Genomic DNA, 24,358 nt, shown 5'->3' on the forward strand with positions numbered 1-24,358 from the left:
CAACAAGGCAATAATGTATCCTTTGCTCATACTCTCTCTCTCTCTCTCTCTCTCTCTCTCTCTCTCTCTCTTTACAAATTTACAAAGTTTGCAGTTCTCTTAGACAGGTTATACTCTAAGATGTTTACCAGATCAGGAGGTCAAGTTACACTACATTCAGCACACGCCTCAGTTGCCCTTGTAAGTATGCTTTTCAAATCCGGCTATTCCATTGGGACTCTCCACAGTATTATCCAGCAAAAAAGACAGATAGCCCATCTGGAAATGTGCTTTCTCTCTTTTTTTTTCTTTTTTTTTTTTTTGCTCATGATATAGTAAGTTTGAACAAATGAACCCCTGCACAGAAATCACAGGATTAAATTAATTGTATATGTGCCAACAAACAAAAAAAAAACAAAAAAAAAAAACAATTAATACAGAAATTGTCACAAAGTTATCCACTGGAAAGTTGCTATGTCATAGTAGACCAAATAGCAACAATGCATTTAGCTAGATTTGTTCAAATCTTCATTTTTTTATTTTTAATCCTTTCGTTAAGAGGATTTAAACCCAACATATCCACAACTACACACAAGCCCAAAGATAAAGTCAAACTCTAATCCGGCAGTTGACTGAGATGATCTCACATTAAATGATGCATACTGTATATAGTATGTAAATGTTCTTATACTGTGTAGAATCACTTTATTGTTTCATACATTATTTAAATGAGACATTTGAATCACTTGAATATGAAGTATAGGAAATTTGATTCAGAGTGGATGGACATGTAAAATACTAAGCATGTATCTAAATCTCCTCGCTGGATATAAAGAGGCTTTTTCACACTGGTATCTTCCAAGCACAGAGAGAGAGAGTTAGCAAATGTCCGATGCACTTAGCAAGGGTGGGTGTGTACATTATTGAGGGGGTATTAGGAGTCCATTGTGAGAGTGCAGAGGCAGAGAAGGAGGGCAACGGGACAGAGCAGGCGAGTGAAAAGGAGGAAAGAAGAAAATAAATTGTGAAGGTAAGCTTGCCCCATTTCTTTCTGTTGTGAATAAGATCATTCATTGCATTAACTTCGTCTTTGCATAAAACTGTAACTTTTTGTAAGTTTTTTTTTTGTTGTTGTCTGACTATCTTGAACTTATTATTATTGTTGAATAATAAAAATGAATCTGGATCCTTTGTTATGTCTATTAAATTGCCTTGATAAAAAAATTTGCGAGGACATGTAAACAGAGCAAGACAAACAAGTTAATATTTAAAAAAACATATGAAATTAAATGATGGCGCTAAACCAGAACATTACTTAAGGACAACACATTTACTTTACCTACTTACATTTTTACACCCAAAGCAGTTAATTTAATATACTGTTATTAAAACTAAATAAAAATAAATTGCTTTTGAATTTAATTTGCTGTGTGTTTGACATAAATTCCACACATCTGGAACTGTCAGATATTTTGGCAGGTTAGGTTGAGAGACTGAACTGCATATCATAAATGACATGCCGATGCATTAGGTTATTACATTTATCGATCGTCACATTTATGCAAGTTCTCCCCTACTGTCTTTCTGTGATTGGGTCAATGTCTCATCTCTCAGATGGTAATAAATCCATAACATATTTGCATGCATACATGTGTCTCTCCCCTTTTTCCCGTCAGTCTCCCTCCCTTTCGTACACTGTCCTCTGTCTTTGTCCTCTGATACTGGCAGTGTTTCCTTTAATTCCATTATTCCTTAACTCCCCATTCCCCCATCCCTCCTCTACTCTTACAACCCGCCGTCTCCCACATTTCTTTAATGAAATGACACATGCTAATTTAATTAAAACCTCACCTCCTAGTCACATACATTGTCTTTTTCCCCTTTTCCTGTAAAATGTAACACATAAAAACTTTGCAGCCTTTTCCTCCTTTTCTCTTTGAAACTAGCGTGTGCAATTCAATCATGCAGCATTACAATCAAAGCAATCAGCTGTGTAGTGGAGTAAATTATTTTAAGACAGAAAAGAAGTGCTAACTTATAACTTTTATAAAGTTGTTTCAAATACTATAGAACACAATCTTGTATAATTACCATTAAATGACCCCCAAACTCTGCATTTACAGTGCTGGCATCAATTCTACTATTCCTCAACACAAGAGAGGCCACCATCTCTGATTCAGCAAAGATGACATCATTGAAATCAGTTGACTAAGTAGGACAGAGATTTGCATATCTCTTTTCATAGTTCTACTGTTCCAAGCAGATGATGCATACACTCTCAGTATGATGGCGATGTTTTGGACAGTAGTTGTCTTCTACATGTGTGGACGTATAATGGAAGTTTATGGAAATGCTGATAAAGATTCCCTCCCAACCACTTTGGTGAGCAAGGTTATGTCTACTGCCTTACCCACTGTGTTGCCCACAGAAGATGAGAGCATCAAACTTGTGGTGAGAAAATTTTGAAAGTTTTATGATTTACTGTTTCACCTGCAGTTGTGAAATATTTTTCATTGTTGTAGTCTTCTATTAAAAAGTCAACATGAAATCGATCCTGTATGCTTCTGATTGTGTTTAATTCATTTGTGCACATTTTTTCCACATTATTTAGTTTTTCATAATTTGTAAGACATTTTTTTTATCTGTTCTGCCCCTAATTTGAACTTTAAGAACATCACATTCTCCCTCACTAATTTTTTGTTTCTATGCATGTTATAGAACTAAATGGGGTTGCAATGGCATTTTTATATTGCTTTCATGGTTGATATACATTTAAAATGCATTTTATATACATTTACTTTTTTATAATTTACAAATGCGTTACATAATTTACAACAATTATCATAAATGATTAGAAATGCTAAACTATTTTTTATATGTTTTTGAGAAAAAGTTTCTCATGCTTACCAAGGATGCATTTATTTGATAAAAAAAAAAAATCAGTAATATTGTGAAATATTATTACATTTTAAAATAAATGTCTTCTAATCGAGCATATTTAAAAATGTATTAATGCTAATGGAAAAGCTGAATATGCTATGTGCTGTTTTTTATTATTGTCAGTGTTGAAAAGTTGAACAGTTGTGCTGCTTAATATTAATGTGGAAATGGTTATATTTTATTCCAACATTCTTTAATGAGAAGAAAGTTGACAAAAAAAAAAGCATTTATGTGATTTTGCTTAATTTTATTTTTTTTTTTTACTGTTACTCTTGATCAGTCAAATGCATCCTTGCTTAATAAAGTATTGATTTCTTTTTTATAAATTTCCGTGGTGGTGTATTTGAATATTTATGGTTGACAGTTCATATTGTTCTGTTTGGCAGGATTGGCTCACAAAGTATGGCTATCTCCCGCCCCCTGATCCCTCTACAGGTCAGTTACAGGCCTGGACAGCTGTCACTCAAGCAGTGAAGAAAATGCAGAGGTTTGCTGGTTTGGACGATACAGGAGTGTTAGGTATGATAAACAGACAGTATTATTTCATAACTCCTCTATTGTGCCTTCATCATTACCCTCGCCTTCCTCTCACAGATGAAGAGACAGTTCAGCTGATGCAGACACCGCGGTGTTCACTTCCGGACGATGATGACCAAACTATTCAGACATCGGCACTACACAGTGAGATGCAAAATCAAAGGATGAAAAGAGCAGTTTCTACCTGGACAAGAAGAAATATCAACTGGAGGTTAGCCTGATTATTTTACCAGTTGTGTTTTTCTTCCTGCTTTCATCTACTTGGTGTGCAGCATCATAGCAAAGTAAAATATATATATTTTTAAAAACACCTCAATAAATGGATCTGTCTATTATTCTTTGTTTTTTCTCAGGCTGCGCTCTTACCCGGCGTCCTCTAAACTGTCCCGTGAAATGATTCGCTCCCTTGTGTACTATGCACTCAGAGTGTGGGCTGATCCAACATTACTTGAGTTCCATGAGGTCATGGTTACTTTTAAAATATCTGTGTTCCTGAATACATTTGTCTTCATTTAAATTCACAGATCATTTTCATGTGTTAAACTCACATGTGTTAAACTATTTCAAATAGGTGCGAGGACCAGAGGGGGCAGATCTCCAAATAGATTTTTTGCATGGTCCTCATGGAGACGGATATCCCTTTGATGGAGCAGGTGGATCTGTTGGCCATGCCTTCTTTCCATCAGATCCAGGCAGGGCAGGTGGAGTTCACTTGGATGCAGAGGAGGAATGGGCCTTCAGACAACCAGGTAATTCTGCAAAACAAGCAAAGGTAAGGAATAAAGCACAAAGCCAAAGTAAAAGCCGACAGGACAGTACAGGCCAATCATTTTCATCTTATGGACAAGAAATAAAAACATTAGTTTTTTTTGCAAGTTAATTTAAGTTTTACAAAATTATAATGTACAGTATGAAAGAAAAATATTCAGTTTGAGATTTGCTAAAGATTTTTTTTTTTTTTAAGATTACAATTATTAAATCATTTTTGTTTTAAAGATTAGCTTTCCCATCATCTAACACTTACTTAATCTTATTGTAAAATGTGAAATTATGGTCCTAAAATGTACAATAGTTTATTGAAGCGTCAGACAAAATATAAAAAAAAAATACACATTTACCACTGAATAGATGATTTACAAATTAAAAATCAGATGTTATTATTTTTCAGCAAACTTTTTACTATGTTGATAATTTCGGGGGCCTCAGCTATTTACTTATCAAATATGATACAGTAGAGCTTTAGGCTTTAAGGTTAAGTATTCAGTATCAGGATAGATAGATAGATAGATAGATAGATAGATAGATAGATAGATAGATAGATAGATAGATAGATAGATAGATAGATAGATAGATAGATAGATATCCTGAATTGATAACTTAATTCAACGTGCGCATATGTACACAGCAACGGAGGACACAGATCTGTTCACGGTACTGGTGCATGAGCTTGGTCACGCTCTCGGACTGACTCATTCATCAGCACGCCAATCTGTAATGCGTCCATACTACCAGGGGCCCCTAGGAGACCCGTTACACTTCACCCTTGGACATCATGACCTTCAACACATCACAGCCCTTTATGGTAACTGTTATTAAATGCCTTATTTAGTATCTCTGTTTGGCAATTATAGCTCATGAAGAAATAATCAAATCATCTTTTCTGCATTTGTGTCTGTTTATGAACCCAGGTAAGAGGGGTAACCATGTTCCAACGGACAGACCTCTTATTGTGACGGAAGCTCAATCACATCACCGACATGGAGGAATACACAAGCTCACACACATGTACAGACATAATGCTCACAGCCATTTGGATAGGTAAGAAAGAATCAGTTAAAGATTTTGAACTGAACATCAAATAAAAACGTGATTATATACAATACTTCTGCACTAATAATGCACTACATATAAACAGATTTTTAAACACTAGGAGTAACTGGAGAAAGACTGAACATCAAATGTCCAAGGGTCACACATTAACAGACTTTCAAATGGTGTGAAACTTAAGCAGAAACATGAGCCTGATTGATAGGTGGGCATGACAAATACAATATCTTTGTATTCAGGCTGACTAAAGATGTTTAAAGGGATTGTTCACCCAAAAATGAGAATTCTGTCATTATTTTGAAGAATGCTGGTAACTAAACAGTTGCCGAAAGCCATTAACCTCCAAAGTACTTTTTCCATACAATGGAAGTCAATGGCTTCTAAATATCTTATTTTATGTTCAACTCTATAAAAGGTAAAGGTAAACTATACCTTTAAATATTCAAAGTCATGTTTCTTAGTTGTTTTATTTTTTATTACACAAAAGAAGTTTGTTAAAATGTTCAATGTATTTTAATTAAGAGAAAAATAATTTGAAATGTCTTTCTTTTCTCTCTCGTCTCAAGTTCTGTGGATCGCTGTAACACCAGTTTTGATGCAGTTGCCAAGATTCGAGGAGAGATCTTCTTCTTCAAAGGTAACTTGTAGCTTGATCTGATTTAAGGATTTATTTGATATATTAACAAAAACACTTCCTCCACTTGTATTGTTGTCATCTTCTTAGTCCTCCTGTTAGGTCGCTGTGATTTTTCCAAGTAAGACATGTTCCCGGATCAGCATCTTCTGATGATCCTGGATCAACATTATTGTCCAAAAATATAGACTTAACCCAATCCCTACCCTTAAACCTAACCCTACCCATAATATATTCCTAAAATCAGTAGGAAATAATAGCTGATTAACACGGGTGTGGAAGCACCTAACTCTGATTGTAAACCTAAAATAGATATTTTCTGAAAAGTTATGTCTCAGTTCTGATTGGTTGATTGGAATGTTGGTCCAGGATCATGTTGTACTTGGTGAAATCACGCTCGGCCCTTCTGTTATTGGTATACAACACTCTGTATCTATCCAGGCAGTGTCACCGTAGTACAAACTATTTATATTTCTCCTACCTTTTATTTCTCTCTTACCTTTCCTCATGCATTTTGCAGAGCAGAACATGTGGAGAGTGAGCAGAGGTGGACTGGTGTCAGTCAGGGCTGTTCCTGTACAGAGACTTTGGTCAGCTCTTCCTTCTTCACTGCCTCCACTGCGAGCGGTTATGGAAAGACACACAGATCATGCCATCATATTTATCAGTGGTCAGTCTCCCAGCACAATCACTTCACAAACCCACATTCATGCTGAATTCCAACTGTGCACCACACTTTTAAGAGATGATTTATGCAATACAAAGAGATTTATTTGACTTGGCCATAATGCAAATAATAAATTAAGTTACAAGTCACCAATTCCAAAGCAATTTGAGTAAAAGTCTGATTTTAACAGTACTTAAGTATTTTACTTATATTAAATATTGGCTCATAGATGCACTAGTCAAAGAGACATGTCAGTGAAAAACAAGAAAATGTTGAGAAGCATCACTTCTTTTGTTGCAGAAATAAACTGCTGCAGAAAAAGCCAGGTGCCATGTAAAGCGTAAAACACTTATATTGCACTCAAAGCGCTCTACATTTTGAGGGGGTATCTCCTCAGAGCAGGCCAATGGGTGAATTTGGCTAGGATGCCGAGGTTACTCCTCAGCTCTTTTCAAAAGAGACCTTGGAGGGTGAGCACCCCCTTCTGGTCTAACTAACACCTCTTCCAGCAGCAACCTAATTTTCCCAGGAGGTTTCCCATCCAGGTACTGACCAGGCTCAACCCTGCTTTGCTTCAATTAGCAACCAGTCTTGGGTTGCAGGTTGATATGGATGCTGGCTACATATATCCTTCATCTCCACTCCATTATTCCTGTTACCAGATGGTTTATTTGTTGTTGTTGTTGTTGTTGTCTGGTGGGCAGAGCTAGAGTAAATACCCTTTGCCAACAAGTTATTTGCACTTAGTGTAAATAGACACGCTATAAAATCATACCTTTTATTTTTACGTAAAACACATTTTCAGATCATTTCTACAACCTTGCTATTTTTATGTGCAAGTGATCATCAGTTACACCAATGACTTGACACTACTCTACTTAAAGTAAACTACTTAACATATATGTGCAGGTTCCCAGGTTTGGCTGTTTAAGGATCTGTCTCTCCAAGAGGGTTTCCCTCAGCCTCTGTCTACTCTGGCTCCTGAGGACTCAGAAGGAGGGTGGCAAGGATTGCACTGGGACCCAACGCAGGGTGTGGTATGGGGGTCTGTGAGAGAGAAAGGAGAGCAAGGTGAGGAAAGCGCAGTCTGGAGAGAGCTCATTGAAGAAGGAGTGAATGGAATCATCATGGAGAATGGCGAAGAGACAGAAAGGACTAGGGACTTTAAGGGTGCGTTTCTTCAAAACCATTAGTTAAAATGTATCAGTAATACTGAATTGCATGGGAATGTATGTGTGACACTGTTTTAGAGTGCTACTGATTTATTTATATATTTTTTTATTTTCTATATCAATCAGTTTCAACCTACCTTTTCAAAGGCAGTTCCTACTGGAAATTTACTCACCCAGGCTCCACCCCTGAAGAAGGATACCCTCGGCATCTGGCCACTGATTGGTTGGACTGCCCTCAGCCGTCCTCTTACAGCCCCGATGACATCTCTTTGATCTCTCACTACAGTCAACAGGAGCTTCGTGAGCAGAAAGGGCAAAGAATAATAGACCAGATCAGGCACAAAGACAAAACCGAAAGAGATAATTCTTATCGCTGGGACTGTCCATGTCTAAACAGTGCAGCGACTCAAAGTCGTCCTATTTTACTACTGCCCATTTTATTTTTGATCACTGGGACTTGTTATCCATCACTTTAATTTATTCCACTTTAACCATAATTTCCACAATAACTTTTTCCTTGACTTTCAATCTCTGACCAAAGGAAGTGACTAAAGTAGTTGGTAAAAAGATTTCTAAGAATCATTAAATGTTAATGATTTACAGTTCACAGAGTCTGTCAGCTCGGTAAAGATTGATGGCAAATAATATTGTGCAAGAGTTAAAAAATATAACGGTATATAGTATGTAGTATTTTGATTCTGAAGATGTAGAGAGCAAATGTCATAAAATGACTTGACCTTACATTTCATAAATTGGGTTTCAAAATGTGATGTATTTATACATTCCCCTTATTAAAATAGTTTGAGAATTTACATGAATCATGAAGGGCATAGAAAATTGACTGTGCTTGGGAAATTTAATTGAAATACCAATGTCATTTTATAAAATAATGTACTACTGTGGGAAGGACGGTCAAATAAGGACAGATGAAAACGAATGAAAATGAAAATGCAATGTGACTTTGATTTAATATATTTTATGGATACTGTTATTGTAAATATATTTTTTAAATATTGTTTTTCTTTGACAATATTCTTTATTCTTCTTTTTTAATGTACCATAAAGACTGTACCAATAAAAATAAAAATAAATATTTTGTTCCACAATTACTTGCATGTTTTGCATTCCTGGTCGCTAAAGTCCACAATTTTACTCATTTAAATTGTTTCAGATTACTGGCACTGGCATCACCAAAAAAAAAAAAGCAAACTATTGCATCACTTCGGAACATCCAGATGACAATATGCGATAAGCTGTTCTATATATAGTACTTGTTCCCCAGGTGGTGCAGCATAATGTTCTAAAGAATCATCTACTGAAGTGCTACAATGTCTACTTCTGTGGTTTTGGCTGCTCTTCTTGCCCTGTTTAATTTGAATCAGGCATCTCTGCCAGACTGTAAGGAGCTCATAACACCGCGAACCCTGGAGGATGACAATAAAAGTGTAGGTGCATTAATATATTTAAGCGCAAGTGCTCTTTTATAGCAAACTAACACTATGGGAGATTATATATCTTATTTTCTCTTCCAAACAGCTCTTGGGTAAATGGATCTTCCTTGAAGGCATAGCTGATCACCACTTATTTACAGATATCTTGAAGACTGTGAACAGCTCATGGATGGAGTTTGGCCCAAGCACACTTCCGAAAACTTTAACCCTCAGTCAAGGGGATATGCTGTAAGGCTGTCCTGTTATCTAAAGCTAAACTAAATGAGTTTTATCATTATGATGACCAGCATTCTGAATCTGATATCTCTCGCACACTCAGAAATGGAAAGTGTAGATTTTGCACCATTAACACAACTGTTAATGATAGTATTTGGTATGCCAATGGTAAGTTAACGAAGGCTTATTTATTTCAGGTAAAACTCATTGGCTCTAAGTACTAATGCATGTTATGTTGGTGTTTTTGGTGCACAGGAAATGACGTAGTTTCAAAGGGCAAGTTCTTGCCATCGTGTCCTGACTGTCTCACCCTAAACTTCAACAGCCAAGTTAAAAATGAGACCATATATTCTTTATACTTATTCAGTAAGTCACAATCCATATAGACACAATGAATCATATTAAAATTATGTATTCCATGACCAATTGTGAAGTGAAAGCATTCAGTTATTTCTTCTTTGTTCCTGCAGAGAGAGAGAACAACCGAACTCAGTCTGACATGGACAACTACTGGAAGCAAGCTGAATGTCTTGGATTGAAAAGAGAAACCCAGTACTCCTATGATGGAGTAACAGGTCAGTTTGGGTTTCAGTGCTTGTAGTTATTAGTTCTGATGTAGAGCAGCTGCAGCTCCTGGTCATTTAAGATTCAATATCACATATAAATGTGTATAAAACATGTTTTCAGATACAGAAGTTACAGGAAAATCTCACAAAATCTAGAAGATGTTTAGATCATAATTTAACCCACAAATCAAAAAGAAATCAGAATTAAGAGTTACTGAATTAATTGCACATTAGTATTATAATTTCTTTTTCCTATTGCAGAACTCTGTCATGTGGTCAAGGACGACTCATCTGACCAGAAGCCAAGTTTGGACACATCAGATCAATAATATATGCATGCATGAAACCACAATGACAAAGTAAAATTGAATAAAGAATTTTTGTTATTCATTATTGTGTCATTGTGTGTATGTGTTTAAATAAAAGCTCATAACAAAAATACACATTACACACTGTTATATATTCTCAGAAAACAAATTATTATGAATGTGACTGTGTGGGTAAGTTCTGTATCTTTTGGCTTAGTCCTCATTTCTAAAGGCTCAAGGTTATTCAGACAGGGGTGTTTCCCAATTGCCCAAAGTCCAGAGATTTACACACTCCGTTCAATCCAAGTAACTAGAATTCTCAAAACCTGTTGCATCACTTCGGGGAGAGAGAGAAAAAAAACAGTACCGTGTATATTCAGGGTACTTGATGCACACAGCATGATTTTCTGAAATCCTCTTCTGTAGTTCTACAATATGATGCATGTCAGTGGTCTTGAATGCTCTGGGCCGGTCTAGTTTGAGTCAGGCATCTCTGCCAGACTGTAAGGAGCTCATTACACAGCTAACCCTGCAGGATGATTATAAAAGTATAAGTGCATTATTAATATATTTTAGAGCAAGTATTATTTTATAGTAAATTAACACTACATGAGTAATCAGGGAACATGTATTTTTTTTCGAGAAAAACAAAAACACTAATTTACAAATATTTAGGCCTACTTCAAAAATGGATAAATATCAAGTCATGTTTGCTTTATTGTCAATTCTTCCACATGTACAGCACATACATATTAGTGGTTGCACAGACTAATCGACTTCAATGGTTGACGTCGACTAGTCGCTGATCCTATAGAGGGCGCAACAGGATTATAATAATTATTTAGAAGCCTTCCACATTTACAGTTAAAAGTATAAATAAATGTATACGCCGAAAGCTCCACAAGACATGTGTGATTATATTACTGGGTGCTCGAAATTGAACAAGAGAATGCGCATTCTAAACAGCTTATTGTACAGGTAAATTAATCACCGTATAATCTACTGCGCTGCTGCACTAATGCACACACAGAGTACAGACAGTAGCTTGTCACACTTGTCACGCGCATATTTATACACTTTACATCGGATTTAGAACGAGCAGAAATCTGTTAGAACTAAAACGACCCAAAATCAAAATAAGTGATAAAATTGAGCAATAGCCATATGGGCAGTCAAGACGTCAGTTTGACTGGTCATGTGAAATAGGTCAACGAGAATAATAGGCTAAGCTTACCGGTCTATTCAACAAGACAAGTCGAAGCCCTGATTTTGATCAATGGAGGTTTGAAAAGGAATTTAAAAAAAAAACAAAGACATATTATGCCTTTTTTCAACATGTAACAAATATAAAGAGTTTGGTGACCCCAAGAAAGAGGTTCACGTTTTAAGTGTTGACGGACTGCACCCTTAGGTGTCACTTTCTCCAAATACAATACTTCATTGAGTCGGAAAGCTCCGGATCATTAATGACCAAAGAGGTAAGACGTTTGACAGACGATTAAACGCAATATGTAAAAATGAACACGACAGTATACTACTATCAGCCGCGTCCTCATGAATATGCATCGACTGGATGAATACTGATGAGCTGGACAGGTGGAGGACGGTGCTGCTGCTCAGGAGGTGTGAGAGGAATCTTTTTAAATCCTTCGTGAAGAACCAAGGCATTAACTTACAGCTAGTTTCGCCACAATGTAGCTGACCTGGACCTGGTCTGAGAGAGCAGGGTGCATTTTAACAGGATCATCCAGACGTCGCGGGAAAGAAGCAGCAACTAATATTTTCTTAGTTTTTATATCTCGAGGGTTTTGCCGCCTTGCCAAGAATTTACAAGTAGTATATTCTGGTATTTCTGTGGAATGAGATGAGGTCCTTGTATGGCAAACTTTTCTTTGTCGCCTGTTTTTTATATGCGTTGATGTTGTTAACCTCCTGGCACACATCAAAGTCAGGTGAGCATGATCATCCTGTGAAGACTACCTCAAAAAATAGCTTTTCCGATTGGTTATTCGGAATATAAATTTATTAACAATTTTCTTGTTTTGTTTGTTTGACAATTTCTGTAACTGACATTTTAGACTTGAAGGAGTTGTATATCAATGCTAAAGAAGCCGTAATTTAGATTTTAGTTTTTAGAAATTAAGTTTTTTTTTTGTCAGCTGTCAACCACATAGGACGTGGCTGTCTAGACTGCTGTATGCCAGACAAACTGGTATTGCAGGAATTAGTTTCTTTCATGTGAGACATAATTACATTTTGATTAAATTAAATGATGTCAATAATACAAAAGATGGATAACATGTTAAAAAGGTGATTTCTGGTTCTGGTTATCTCAAATTTAATTTAATATAATAAGTAACATTATTGACAAGCCCTGTGCTTCATTGTAGGAATTAGATGAAATCATATGCCATATAACAAAGTGCATCGAGACAAAGAGGAACTTTTGCAGCTCATCAACAGAGATTAATGTATACCATCCATAGCAGCATATATTCACCAGTACAAAACTTCCTGAAACGCTAAAAGCTTCCTTAAAGTTATATATGGGTTAGCTTGTGTTTTGAAGAATTGTAGTTAGCAAAAAGCCAAATGAATCAGCTTTGAGTTTCTATAGGCAGTAATTAAACATGATGATTGATATAACTTGTTAATATCAGGGGGAAGTTGTGGCCTAATGGTTAGAGAGTCGGACTCCCAATCGAAGGGTTGTGAGTTCGAGTCTTGGACCTGCAGGAATTGTGGGTGGGGGGGAGTGCTTGTACAGTGCTCTCTCCACCCTCAGCTCCATGACTTAGGTGCCCTTGAGCAAGGCACCGAACCCCCAACTGCTCCCTGGGCGCCGCAGCATAAATGGCTGCCCACTGCTCCGGGTGTGTGTGTGTGTGTGTGTGTGTGTGCACTGCTCTGTGTGTGTGCACTTCGGATGGGTTAAATGCAGAGCACAAATTCTGAGTATGGGTCACCATACTTGGCTGAATGTCACGTCACTTTCACTTTAATAAAGCTTAATGAACTTGTTTTCAACCCTAAACATCCCTTTAATTCACATCACGAGATGACTTCTGTGTTTCAGATAACTTGCCATTTCAGCTGCATTCGGTCTATGAGAGGTTACTGCGGGCACAACAACAAGGGGAGGTCTTATCAAAAAAACTGTATAAAGTGCTTGGTCAACTTCAAAACCGCAGCATTGCTACATTGAATCACACAATCAGCAACTCCTCAGGTGAGTCCATGAACATTTCTTGCTGTAATATTTGTGTCTATACAGTTATGCAGTATTTTATCCGCATTTTTAGCTATATTAGAAGAGAGGGTCCTTCGGCACTTGTTGCTTTCACAGCCTAATGCCTACATCTACTTGCCTCACCTGAAGGAGCATGAGGACAGTCTGAAACCCATCGTTCACCTGGGGCAGCGACGCACTGGAGGTCTGTTCCCATTATCATTTTTTGCTATTTTTTATTGTTACAATGCTTGCAATAAAGCCATTTAATTTGATTTAAACATACTTGGCATAGGTAATATCAATATCTTAATGTTTTAAACTTCTATTAAGGGAAAAAAGACCAGCTGTGGCTTTACACAAGAAGCTAAGATCTCAATTTCCCATCTATAAAATGAAACCACAAGCAAAGATATCATTGTAATATTTGCATACTACATTCTGGCCTTCTTTTTGCATAATAAATGCTGCTCTTTTCTTTCATGCATCTCTGATGTTACACTGCCAGCAGTGTTTATGTAGTTTTAAATTGCCTGCTGAGTATCATGAAAGCAGCAAAGCATCACAGTTGCAACATTTTATTTGAAACCCTAATTAGCCCTTTAAAGCCCTTCACTTAAACATGAGCACTTTTAATTTTCCTGCTAATCTAAATTGTATTATGATGTTTTATTTATTTTTGAACATATGCTATCATAGTGTTTCTTTTACTTTGTCAGCTTTATCGTTTCTAATATTTTTACACATGCATAATCACTGTAATGCAGTCTCACCATAAGAAGACAAGCTGACACACAGTTTTAACTGTTTACACAGTGTCTCTGGTGTTAGGGGTGCCCACCGTGCACAGGCAGAAACAGAGTTATCTAGTGAACACACTCCAGTCTCTCCTATTTGACCTATCAACTGCCGAGAGGAAAGATATTGTCATTGTAGTCTTTATTGCCGAGGTAACCTTTTACTTGTGCTCTTTGTTCTCTTATATCTCTCCTGGCTTTATCAGTTTTGTTCCTCTGGTAAGGTTGCATTAAACTTTATGGTGTTATATCAATTAATTCCTATGAAGCCACTTTATGTTATGAGCTGTCAAGTCCCCGCGTGCCACTGCTGTATGTTTTTCTTATCACTTCAGAAGTTTGTTCTATTTGACCGTAAGTGCCCTACAAAGTGTACTTCACAGGTTAGTCCGTCAGTATCCCAGTTCGAAGGGACCGGGCATTAAAATGTGCGAGACTTTAATTGATGTCTATTTACAGAGGTATATTATGTCACTTCTCTACGTTTCGTATGTTTGTGAAGACACTGCAGGCAGTGTGCATATGGGTGAATGAATCCAAAGTGAAGTTAACTTCAGTGGACACTGTGTAGGGATCCTGTTTATTGGAACAGAGTTATAGCATGTTAAATAAGAGAGACATGCAAAATATGCAGAGCAGTGGTACGTGAGGACTGGACTTGTATACAAAGAAAAGTTTTGTTTACAAATATCTTTACTGTGGTTGATCTGAACTAATGTGAATTTGTGGGCTCTTTTAATACAATAAGCTGGAGCTAAAAATGTTTCACGATATGCATAAATGTTCTTCTTTTTACTGATCTTGGAGCATTGTGCAGAAATTGTTAACAATATATACGCTACCGATCAAAAGTTGGGAATCCGTACGATTTGTTAATGTGTTAATGTATTTCCTGTGATGGCAAAGCTGAATTTTCAGCAGCTATTACTGCAGTCTTCAGTATCACATGATCTATGGTGATTTTGGTACCAAGAAATTTCAATAAATTTTTTGATGAATAGAAAGTACAGCGATTATCTTTTATAACATTTTTGTAACATCATAAATACCTTTACTGTCACTTGTGATCAATTCAATGGATCCTTGTTGAAAAAAAATATTATTTATAAAAAAATAAATCTTACTGATCCCATACCTTTGAACGGTAGTGCACTTTATTTCTTGATATGTGTTTTCATTCTTCTCTTAGACAAATGCAAGATTTGTGAAAGCTGTTGTCCAGAGTGTACAGACCAAGTGAGTGTTTGTTTTTTAATTGCACATCAGCTTCATAAGAGATGTTTCCATGTTTCTTTAAGCTGGCAGTGCAAGTAACTGTGTATTTCACTCTGTGTAGTCTCCCAGATGCTGTCAGTTCTGGAGTGATAGAGGTGATCTCTCCATCTCCTCACTATTACCCAGACTTAAGTAACCTGAAGGAAACTTTTGGAGATCCCAAGGAGCGTGTCAGGTTAGGGATTCACCTATTGTGCGAATATGAAAAAAGTCGTGACATTTGCCAAGTATGCTAACCCATACTAGGAATTGGTGCTCTGCATTTAACCCATGCAAGTGCACACACACAGCAGTGAATAGGAAACACACACACATAGTGAACACACACCCAGAGCAGTGGGAACCTATTTGCTCCAGCGCCCGAGGAGCAGGTTCAGTGCCTTGCTCAAGGGCACTTCAGCTATGGATATTGAGGGTGGAAGAGAGCGCTGTTCTGGTGTCTTAATTGTGAAACGTGTTTTACTGATTATAGATGGAGGACCAAGCAGAACCTTGACTACAGTTTCCTTATGTTGTATGCACAGTCTAAGGGCACATACTATGTCCAGGTAATACCAAAGCCACTGTCATGCAGCTCATTGTTAGCTCTATGTTCCATTGCCTTTATCAGTCTAAGTCTGTGCATGTGTGTTTCAGCTTGAGGATGATATTGTAGCAAAACAAGGATACTTTGAGTCCATGAGAAAACATATAGCGCATGTGCTTTCAGAGGAGTGGCTTTTCCTGGAGTTTTCCCGGCTGGGATTCATTGGTCAGTGCCTTGTCCTCTCTGTTCATTGATGTCCTGTCTTTCCTATCCTCACTATTTCTGTTTGATCAGTTGTTTCATATGTGTGCCGTTTTGTTATTTGTACAGCTGGACCAGTAGTTCATTGATAAATAGTTGTTAGTTGTGCAGTCTCAGTTGTGAATCCAAATGTATGGTCCTTATATAATATGATCCCTCTTTGTTAAAACTCGAACACAATTTCTGTTAGGATTAGCTCATTTGCATATTTGAATTAAAAGTAATTCAGTTCAGATCTTCTTGATTATTCAAATAGTCTCTTAAATCAACCAGGTTCTCTTACATAGCATCAGATTTCAAGGAACATCGTCAGTGTCTAGTTTACTATGACCAGATCTATGATACTATTTGTGTCCTAGCATGAAATTAAGTAAATCGCTAATTTTTCATATTCTAGGCAAGCTTTTCCGTACATCAGATCTACCAATGATTGTGGAGTTCTTCCTGATGTTTCACAAAGAGAAACCGATCGATTGGCTGCTCGATCACATCCTGTGGGTTAAAGTGTGTAATCCTGAGAAAGACTCAGTAAGTTTGAATATAATATGCACTTATTTTTGTTTGAACGTTTATTTATTTATTTGTGAGATTGGTGTAAGACATTTCATTGTTTATTGTTATAATTCATTGCACTTAGAAACACTGCGATAATGAGAAGGCCCGACTGAAGAAAACTTACAAACCCTCCCTGTTTCAGCATGTTGGTTTGCATTCCTCACTCCCCGGTAAAATTCAAAACCTAAAGGTAATTCAAACTTCCTCTTCCTTGTTTGAAGATTTTCATATATATGTATGTTACGGTTTAGTTTATTTAATGAAAACTAAAACTGAAACCATAAAAGCAATGTTACGGGAAATAAAAAACATGAACTTAAATAAAAATAATAAATAAATAAATGTAAGGTAGTTTAAAAAAAATTTCATTTCAAGTAGTTGCCAAGACAAAATTAAAACTAAAATAAACTGGGAAGGAATTTTAACTTCAAAGAAAATTACACACTTCACCTTTAAAGAAACATTTCCATTAAAAATGCAGCAATACAAAGTTCCAAATGTGTCCAAAAGAAATTATAATAATTACAAGCGAGCATGTTTTCCTCAGAAATTGCGACAGAACCAAAACACAGAACATCCCAGATGTACTCAAAAGGTCTTTATTAATAAAAATAACATAACATAAAAAAATAACACAAAAACCACCAGACACAATGTCAAGGCAGAAGAACTCACAGCAAATTAACATAAACATAAGCCGTGTACTTTAGTCTATAGGAAACAGGTGACAACATGATACAAGATAGTGCCCAGAGCCTGACTGTCAGGATCCTAGGATCGAAACCAAAGAATATAGAGTCCAGACACCAAGCCTCAAATACAATACCTACACAAAAGAATGCAGGACTCAGAGAAAAATCCCTGAACTCGCATGCTCAAGGACAAGAGAGGACAATACAACATATGAGTGACAGGATCTTGTCACCAAATCAAATGCCAGAGCATCCGAAGTGAATGGTCTTTTCTCATGATGCCTATGTAGAGTGTTCCTAATCACTCCCTTATAAAGTTCTATTACAGCTAGGTTTCGGAACAGCACTTTTCTGTATGTCTGTGATTTTATGTGATGTACAGGATAAAGACTTTGGGAATCAGGTGCTGTTCAAAGGTCACAATAACCCACCAGCAGAACTCAGGAGCAGTCTGCAGAAATATCTGTCTCACACTCTGGAGCGAGCTTACAATGGAGTGGACTTCTTCTGGGGCCTCACACCCAAAAGAGGAGATTACATCATCATTACTTTCAGCACACCCCAAGCTGTCAAAGGGTGAGACACCCGTGCAGGTCATTCATTTGATTATGGGTATATAATGTGTACACTACACGGGAACAGGCAATTTTGCTAATGTTCCAGATCCTATATCCAGTTTGCATGTGATGAGAAATAGAACATTATTTCATTACCTTACCCTTGTGTAGTCCAAAACTGTATTTTTGTTTTTTTGTTTTTTTTGTGCACAAAAATTATATTTTGAAAAACATTGCCATTTTTTTTTTCTTCATACAATGATATTCATTGAAGGCCAGTGTTGTTCAAATTCTTTTGTGTTCTGCAGAAGAAAGAAAGTCATACAGGTACATTTTGGGGTAAACTATCCTTTTATCTGTGAAAGAAAACTTGATATGGCTCAGAATGTTTAGGGGAGTCTGTCTTTCAGCAGCCATGGCTTATTGTAAATATCTCTTAACGTGGATATATCAGTAGAAGTAAAAACCCAGTGGCAATGTAAATGAACCCCGCTGTCTGTCTGTGCGCTCTTATATTAAAGTGAGTTTGCCCTCCTGAAAGAATATGAACCAATGGCTTCTGTTTCAGTTCCTCTGAGCAGGATATTCTATACTGACAATGAGCTGAAAACTAAGCTGACATTTAGGGAAAGTCTTGTAAAGAAAATCTGGACATTTTCAGTACTATCTTCATGAAATTGTGGGTAATGGGTGAATCTGTCACTTGACAGAGAGTGATGCAATGCGTCCGGAGAAATTCCTGTTTTTTTGTTGGTTTTTCTCTCTTTGACTTGCTAAACAAATTTCACTAATGCTACAGAAGCATTGGCTTGTTTATGCTACATACATAAACTGTATAAAATTGGTGGTTTTATAAGTTAAGTTATCATTTAGACATTTAGACTCCAGACAATTTAGACAAATACACTTACAGTGAAACTTCTACTGGCTGATTAATACTTTTATATTTTTATTCCACTCACTTCCAGGTACCTTTTTCGATCTGGCAATATTGAGACAAATGGTGACAGGTTTTACAACACTACAGTGGAGGTGCTCCCTACTAATGTAAGTACAGTATCATGCCAAAAAAGATCTGTGTACACTAGCATTCAAAGGTATGAGAGAGCAGAAAGATTGTAGACCATTGTTTTTGATAGAAATAAGTCTTTTATCCTCCCCAAGTCTGCAATTATTTGATCAAAAATACAGTAAAAACGGAAATAGTGTGGAATAGTTATTACATAAAAAAACTGTTTTAATATATTATAAACTGTAATTTATACCTTTGATGGAAAGCTGAATTTTCAGTCTTTAGTGTCACATGATCCTTCAGAAATCATTCTAATATGCTGATTTGGTGCGCAAACATTTCATAACAATATTGTTATCAGTGTTTAAAACAGTTGTGCTGAATAATGTGTTTGTGGATACCGAGATATGCTTGTTTACTCTCACTTTTGATCAATTTATCGAATCCTTGAACAAAAAATTCCACACGCAAACGAAAATCTTACTGACTCTAAACATTTGGACCGCAGTGTAAACCTTTCAGGACAGACCATGAGGTTCTGTTGAAGCATCAGTAAAAAAAAAAAAAAAAAAAAAAAAATATTAACAGCTAAATTACAGGTGAATGACTACACTACCCATGAAACCTGAAGAGAAGGCTCCACCAATCAGAGAATCACAACAAATCAGAACAAAAAGTGCTCAGCAGTGAGCAACCACCCTCTGCTAGGAAACATTGGAAACCACACTGAGTCTCCCTACTTGTATACTCCCAATAATTTTATATTGTGTTGACATTTTTTATTTGATTATGTCATTTGTTATGATTTATGGGTCTGTAATTCATTCTCTCATAAAAGATAATAGGCACACAGTCTTTTTTAAGTCCACTTTTTTGTTGTTGGTGGGTTTGCTTTCGTGATTCTTTGTTTAATCGTTTTTTGTTAATCCCTGGAGTATTATAAATGTCTTAAATAATTAGAAATCCCAAAGTTTGAAATGTACAAATCCAAAGCTGCCCGGGTGGTTTGAGTCTGTGTAAAATACTGTATATTGGTATTGTCATAGCTTGTATGTGACTACACCCTTTTTCTAAGTGAACGTTTGTATTCATTTGCTTGTCGTGATGGGGCCTTGCTCCTGTGCTTGCAAGCCATGTAAACATTTCTCTAAGACAACTGAAAACTAACACCCAAAAACAAATGAGTTTGAGTCTGTGTTTGAGTTTAAGCTTCACTTCAAACCTGCTAGAAAAGGATTTTTGTAAATACTTCCTGATATGACTTTTTTTTTTTTATTTGCATTGAAGTATGAAGTGTTAACAGGTATGTCTGTGTATTACAGAAATCTGTGAAAGAGAGGGTGACGAGAGGAGAATTAGCCTGCTGTAAACCCTCATCTGATGGTTTTGTTGAGATAGGTACTCAACCATATTCGATTTCCTTTTTCTTCTTTTCTTTCCTTTTCTGTCACTCATTTGTAAGATTTAAATATTTACATAAGAGGTATTGTAAAGCTAGCTGTGATGATAATCATGATAATTACAGGGAACTGCAGACTTGGCCTGAGGTCTGTAGTTATAGGGTGGGTATCAAAAACCTGTACTAATAAAGAACGTGTTGATTTTTTTTTTTTTTTACTTAAAAGTTGATTTTTGTGATGTTCAGTTTCATAACCCATTTTTGATTTTCTTATTTTCCACTATTGAAGAACACAGAGTGTAGTAAAACTGTGACTGCATACTTGAACCAGTACTGAAAAAAGGTTGGCTGACGTGTGTGTGCTTTCGTTTTCTTATTGAACTGGTCACAAAGACTTGCAACTCAATTTAAATTGTTCTAATGTTTCTCTCATTTGCTTAATCAGTGTGGGTCTCACTCACTGAAACTCAAGTCATTACTTTTTTCATGTTTAAATGAATAAAGAACTTTCAAAGTGTACAATACTGTTCAAAGGTTTTTTTTTTTAAGTTTTTATTATTATTATTCAGCAAGAATGCATTGAATTGATCAAAAGTGACAAATAAATGCTTTCTATTTATCAAAGACTCCTGAAAAATTCTGAAACATGAGCAAGTATGCATGTCCATGTCTGTAATATACACACTAGATTGTTTTCAAATATTTGGATAAACCACAATAAGGAATGTGAGATCAAACGTGGTTATGCAAATGTATGTGAGCATGCCAGAATGTGTGTGAGTGTCCACATCCGACCAGCATCAAAACGTGGCACCTCTTATGCAATGTGTTGATTGAAAGAGGTCAGGTGGTTTCTCTTTATTTTGTGATGGGATATGTCATATAATGTCTGTTTTCTTAGGTTCCTTCAAGAATGGAGTGGCTGAGGGAGAAGTGGATGGAGCGTTAGGAGAAACAGCGGCCATGCGACTCCTGGTTCACTCTGATTCTGATGTCTGGGTCCTTCTCAGTGAGGTGAACCACATTCATACCGTCTAGAAATGACCCTTAGCAAAACAGACCTTACCTAACCATTAAATTCTGAGAAAGCATGAGTAATACATAACAAAAAGAAATGCAGTTAAGAATTAAAAAAAAATAATAATAAATAAATAAAAGACTCAGAAAGGAAAGTGGTATTTTTTCACTCTTACAGTTAAATCAAATGAAAGAAAGGAAGAGGTCATAAGGCATCTGTATGACAAACAAGAGCAGGAAAGCACTCGTTGGATTTGTTAGGAGGGTTATTGGGTCCTTCAAAAACATAATGCTAAGCTAGAGTAGCATTTGTGATTTGTTGTTCTCTTTCTTACGTTTTTTTTAATGTATTTGTCCTTTCTTTCTGAAAACTTTAATCTTTTATTTTATTAACCATTTGATGATTGATTTTGATGTTAGTTTTTCAGTTTCAACAGATTCTTTTGTTTTCTTTCATTTCTTGTCTTCACATAAACACCGCAACTTGAATTAAGCCTTGAAGAGAGAGTCCAAACTGTGTATGCTAAATGAGCTTTTTGTTAATTTAATCTGTTCATTTAACAGTTTTTGTTATAAAAATCATTAAAGGGGGGGGTGAAATGCTATTTCATGCATACTGAGTTTTTTACACTTTTAAAGAGTTGGATTCCCATGCTAAACATGGACAAAGTTTCAAAAATTAAGTTGTACGTTAGAAGGAGTATTTCTGTTCCAAAAATACTCCTTCCGGTTTGTCACAAGTTTCGGAAAGTTTGAGTATGAGTATGGCTCTTTGTGACGTTAGATGGAGCGGAATTTCCTTATATGGCTCCTAAGGGCACTTCTCCCTGAAGAGCGCGCGCTCCCGTATAGCAGAGCACTGAGAGGCTGAGCACAGCCTGATCAGAGCGAGAGCGTCGCGAAAAGTCACAAAAGAAGTGTGTTTTTGGTTGCCAGAGCAAGACAACCCTGCACAGATTACCAAAAAAAACAGCATTAAGGGACCAGTGGATGGAGTTTATTTTTACAGAGCATCAACGGAGTTGTGCAAGTGTTTTTGTTTGTTCCCTGCATTTCGAAGATGCTTGTTTTACAAACAAGGCCCAGTTTGACTCCAGATTTGCGTATCGTTTATTTCTTAAGGATGATGCAGTCCCAACGAAAAAGGGTCACGATCGTGTGTTGGAACCGCAGGCGGTGAGTAAAACTGCTTCAAATATCTCTGCCTCCTTGTTAGTGCATCCACCTCCCATGCTGGAGACCCGGGTTCGAGCCCCGCTCGAAGCGAGTCGTTGCTGCTGCTGCTCTCGTTCAGTTTCAGCCTTGGGATCTGATTCTGGATCATAAATAAACGGCTGAATCTGACTGTTAGCCATGGTTTGTTGTGGATGATGGTTTTTTTTCCTCACGGTAATGTCACAGCTTCCACATCTCAACTCAAAAGCCTACTGGCGCTCGTGATTCTTTAGCTCCGCCCACACGTCACGCCTCCAGTCGGTCGTGTTTTTCCGGGAAAAATCGGTACAGACTATCTTTCTCTTATGAATATAATAAAACTAAAGACTTTTTGGAGTTATGAAGGATGCAGTACTACTCTATAGGTACTAAAGATTAACAGGATATTGAGTGAAAACGAGCATTTCACCCCCCCTTTAATAATAACAGTGCAAAATGTCAATAGTTCATTTGAACATATATTCACTTCATCTAAATTCAAGATTTTCCCTACAACAGAAAGTTGAAGTTGTCCTTTTTTTAGTTAGGAGATCAAGCCAACAATGCTTAAAAATGAAAGAGCCGAGCATAATTAGAGCTAATTTGAATATGTTTTGCAAAATTCTTGTAAACGCATTCACGGTATTTCAGTATCTCACAGTGTTCCTAATTTTAGTCACTATCAGTCACCATTCTATTCATATTTCTATGTAACTTTACCTGTAAGTTCTTTCTATTTTGTTTGGTTATAATAGAAAATGCCTTTTTGAGGAAGTCTGTGCTTCCTGTTACCCACTGATAGTTTTCAATAGCCATGTTTGCAGCTGTGACACAGTATCTAAGGTTTGCTTAAAAGTCACATCTCTTTCTTTGACAGATCTTTATTAAAGTTTGAGGATGTTTGAGCTGTTGAGAAAGGAGAAATTTGATCTGCATGGTAACATGTAATACCTCCTGCTGTGGACAACAGCGCATGCTGCTGGTCTGGAAGTGAACCTCTGTGTGCTTGTATGTGTTCTGAATGACAGCTGAGTGAAAAACCTGTTTCCATTATTATTTGTTTATTGTGGCCCATTAAGGTTTTGTTTGATTTATTGATTTTGTATAAATTACTCTATTTATTGTTTAGTGTTGCAAAATAACTTAAAGGGACCACACAAGCAGGATTTGACCATGTTTTATATTATGCTGAATTATTTAAAATATTTTTCTGTCAGTAAATGGCAGCAATACCAACTGTTTCAACTGTCACGACATCATTGTGTTCTTTTCTGCTCATGTCATAATCTTTTTTTTTTAATTCTTCATTACCAGCAACACAAAGTAAAATTGCTAAATTTATTTTAATTATTTAAAAAATTAAATCTTTCCATCTTCCATTGGTTAAACAAACAGATATGTCCAACCAGGACTACTGTATGAGACTTGATTGCACTATAATGCTCACATTTTTTAAGAACATCAACATGCAAATTAATCAAGTTAGACTAAGAAAAAAAAAACATAAAAAATGTAAACATTTCAGCTTTAATCTTAGGTTTGCTTAC

The 24,358-nt window shown here is 36.5% G+C and overlaps 3 protein-coding genes and 1 long non-coding RNA gene across 5 annotated transcripts; 3 read left to right on the forward strand and 1 right to left on the reverse strand.

The window, feature by feature from the left end:
• Positions 1–797: 797 nt before the first annotated feature.
• LOC128027570 (matrix metalloproteinase-17-like) lies at positions 798–8,896 on the forward strand. The gene is made up of 12 exons (XM_052615302.1): positions 798–1,009; positions 2,103–2,430; positions 3,306–3,438; positions 3,514–3,667; positions 3,810–3,918; positions 4,028–4,205; positions 4,862–5,038; positions 5,145–5,274; positions 5,850–5,920; positions 6,438–6,587; positions 7,494–7,754; positions 7,883–8,896. The coding sequence occupies exons 2-12, from the start codon at positions 2,263–2,265 to the stop codon at positions 8,230–8,232; spliced, it is 1,881 nt and encodes a 626-aa protein (XP_052471262.1). The 5' UTR covers positions 798–1,009; positions 2,103–2,262; the 3' UTR covers positions 8,233–8,896.
• Positions 2,976–12,122, reverse strand: LOC128027574 (uncharacterized). Of its 2 annotated transcripts, XR_008186761.1 has the most exons (7): positions 11,974–12,122; positions 10,665–10,826; positions 7,930–8,052; positions 6,417–7,631; positions 4,005–4,211; positions 3,495–3,593; positions 2,976–3,411 (listed from the first exon to the last, which is right to left on the reverse strand). It is a non-coding gene; the product is annotated as an uncharacterized LOC128027574 (long non-coding RNA). The 2 variants fall into 2 exon arrangements; XR_008186760.1 differs by lacking the exons at positions 2,976–3,411; positions 3,495–3,593; positions 4,005–4,211; positions 6,417–7,631; positions 7,930–8,052 and adding an exon at positions 9,820–9,887.
• Positions 9,041–10,430, forward strand: LOC128027572 (saxitoxin and tetrodotoxin-binding protein 1). The gene is made up of 6 exons (XM_052615305.1): positions 9,041–9,201; positions 9,293–9,435; positions 9,527–9,591; positions 9,679–9,789; positions 9,894–9,998; positions 10,251–10,430. The coding sequence occupies exons 1-6, from the start codon at positions 9,085–9,087 to the stop codon at positions 10,316–10,318; spliced, it is 609 nt and encodes a 202-aa protein (XP_052471265.1). The 5' UTR covers positions 9,041–9,084; the 3' UTR covers positions 10,319–10,430.
• Positions 12,101–24,047, forward strand: LOC128027571 (alpha-1,3-mannosyl-glycoprotein 4-beta-N-acetylglucosaminyltransferase B-like). The gene is made up of 15 exons (XM_052615303.1): positions 12,101–12,249; positions 13,374–13,526; positions 13,600–13,731; positions 14,343–14,476; positions 15,513–15,559; positions 15,660–15,773; positions 16,071–16,146; positions 16,235–16,349; positions 16,783–16,913; positions 17,023–17,130; positions 18,015–18,208; positions 19,158–19,236; positions 20,524–20,599; positions 21,502–21,614; positions 23,689–24,047. Exons 1-15 carry the CDS (start codon positions 12,162–12,164, stop codon positions 23,704–23,706), a joined length of 1,578 nt encoding a protein of 525 aa, XP_052471263.1. The 5' UTR covers positions 12,101–12,161; the 3' UTR covers positions 23,707–24,047.
• The last annotated feature ends 311 nt before the right edge of the window (positions 24,048–24,358 follow it).

This window comes from Carassius gibelio, chromosome A14 (genome assembly GCF_023724105.1).
Source record: "Carassius gibelio isolate Cgi1373 ecotype wild population from Czech Republic chromosome A14, carGib1.2-hapl.c, whole genome shotgun sequence".
NCBI lineage: Eukaryota > Metazoa > Chordata > Actinopteri > Cypriniformes > Cyprinidae > Carassius > Carassius gibelio.

Excerpts from the sequence above, each read along its gene's own strand:
- LOC128027570 (XM_052615302.1), top strand. The coding sequence starts at position 2,263 with ATGATGGCGATGTTTTGGACAGTAGTTGTCTTCTACATGTGTGGACGT. Across the intron at positions 3,919-4,027 it reads CATTACTTGAGTTCCATGAG|GTGCGAGGACCAGAGGGGGC; the intron begins GTCATGGTTACT and ends TATTTCAAATAG. Across the intron at positions 7,755-7,882 it reads AAGGACTAGGGACTTTAAGG|TTTCAACCTACCTTTTCAAA; the intron begins GTGCGTTTCTTC and ends TATATCAATCAG.
- LOC128027572 (XM_052615305.1), top strand. The coding sequence starts at position 9,085 with ATGTCTACTTCTGTGGTTTTGGCTGCTCTTCTTGCCCTGTTTAATTTG. Across the intron at positions 9,202-9,292 it reads TGGAGGATGACAATAAAAGT|CTCTTGGGTAAATGGATCTT; the intron begins GTAGGTGCATTA and ends TCTTCCAAACAG. Across the intron at positions 9,999-10,250 it reads CTCCTATGATGGAGTAACAG|AACTCTGTCATGTGGTCAAG; the intron begins GTCAGTTTGGGT and ends TTCCTATTGCAG.
- LOC128027571 (XM_052615303.1), top strand. The coding sequence starts at position 12,162 with ATGAGGTCCTTGTATGGCAAACTTTTCTTTGTCGCCTGTTTTTTATAT. Across the intron at positions 14,477-15,512 it reads TTGTAGTCTTTATTGCCGAG|ACAAATGCAAGATTTGTGAA; the intron begins GTAACCTTTTAC and ends TTCTTCTCTTAG. Across the intron at positions 16,914-17,022 it reads GTAATCCTGAGAAAGACTCA|AAACACTGCGATAATGAGAA; the intron begins GTAAGTTTGAAT and ends CATTGCACTTAG.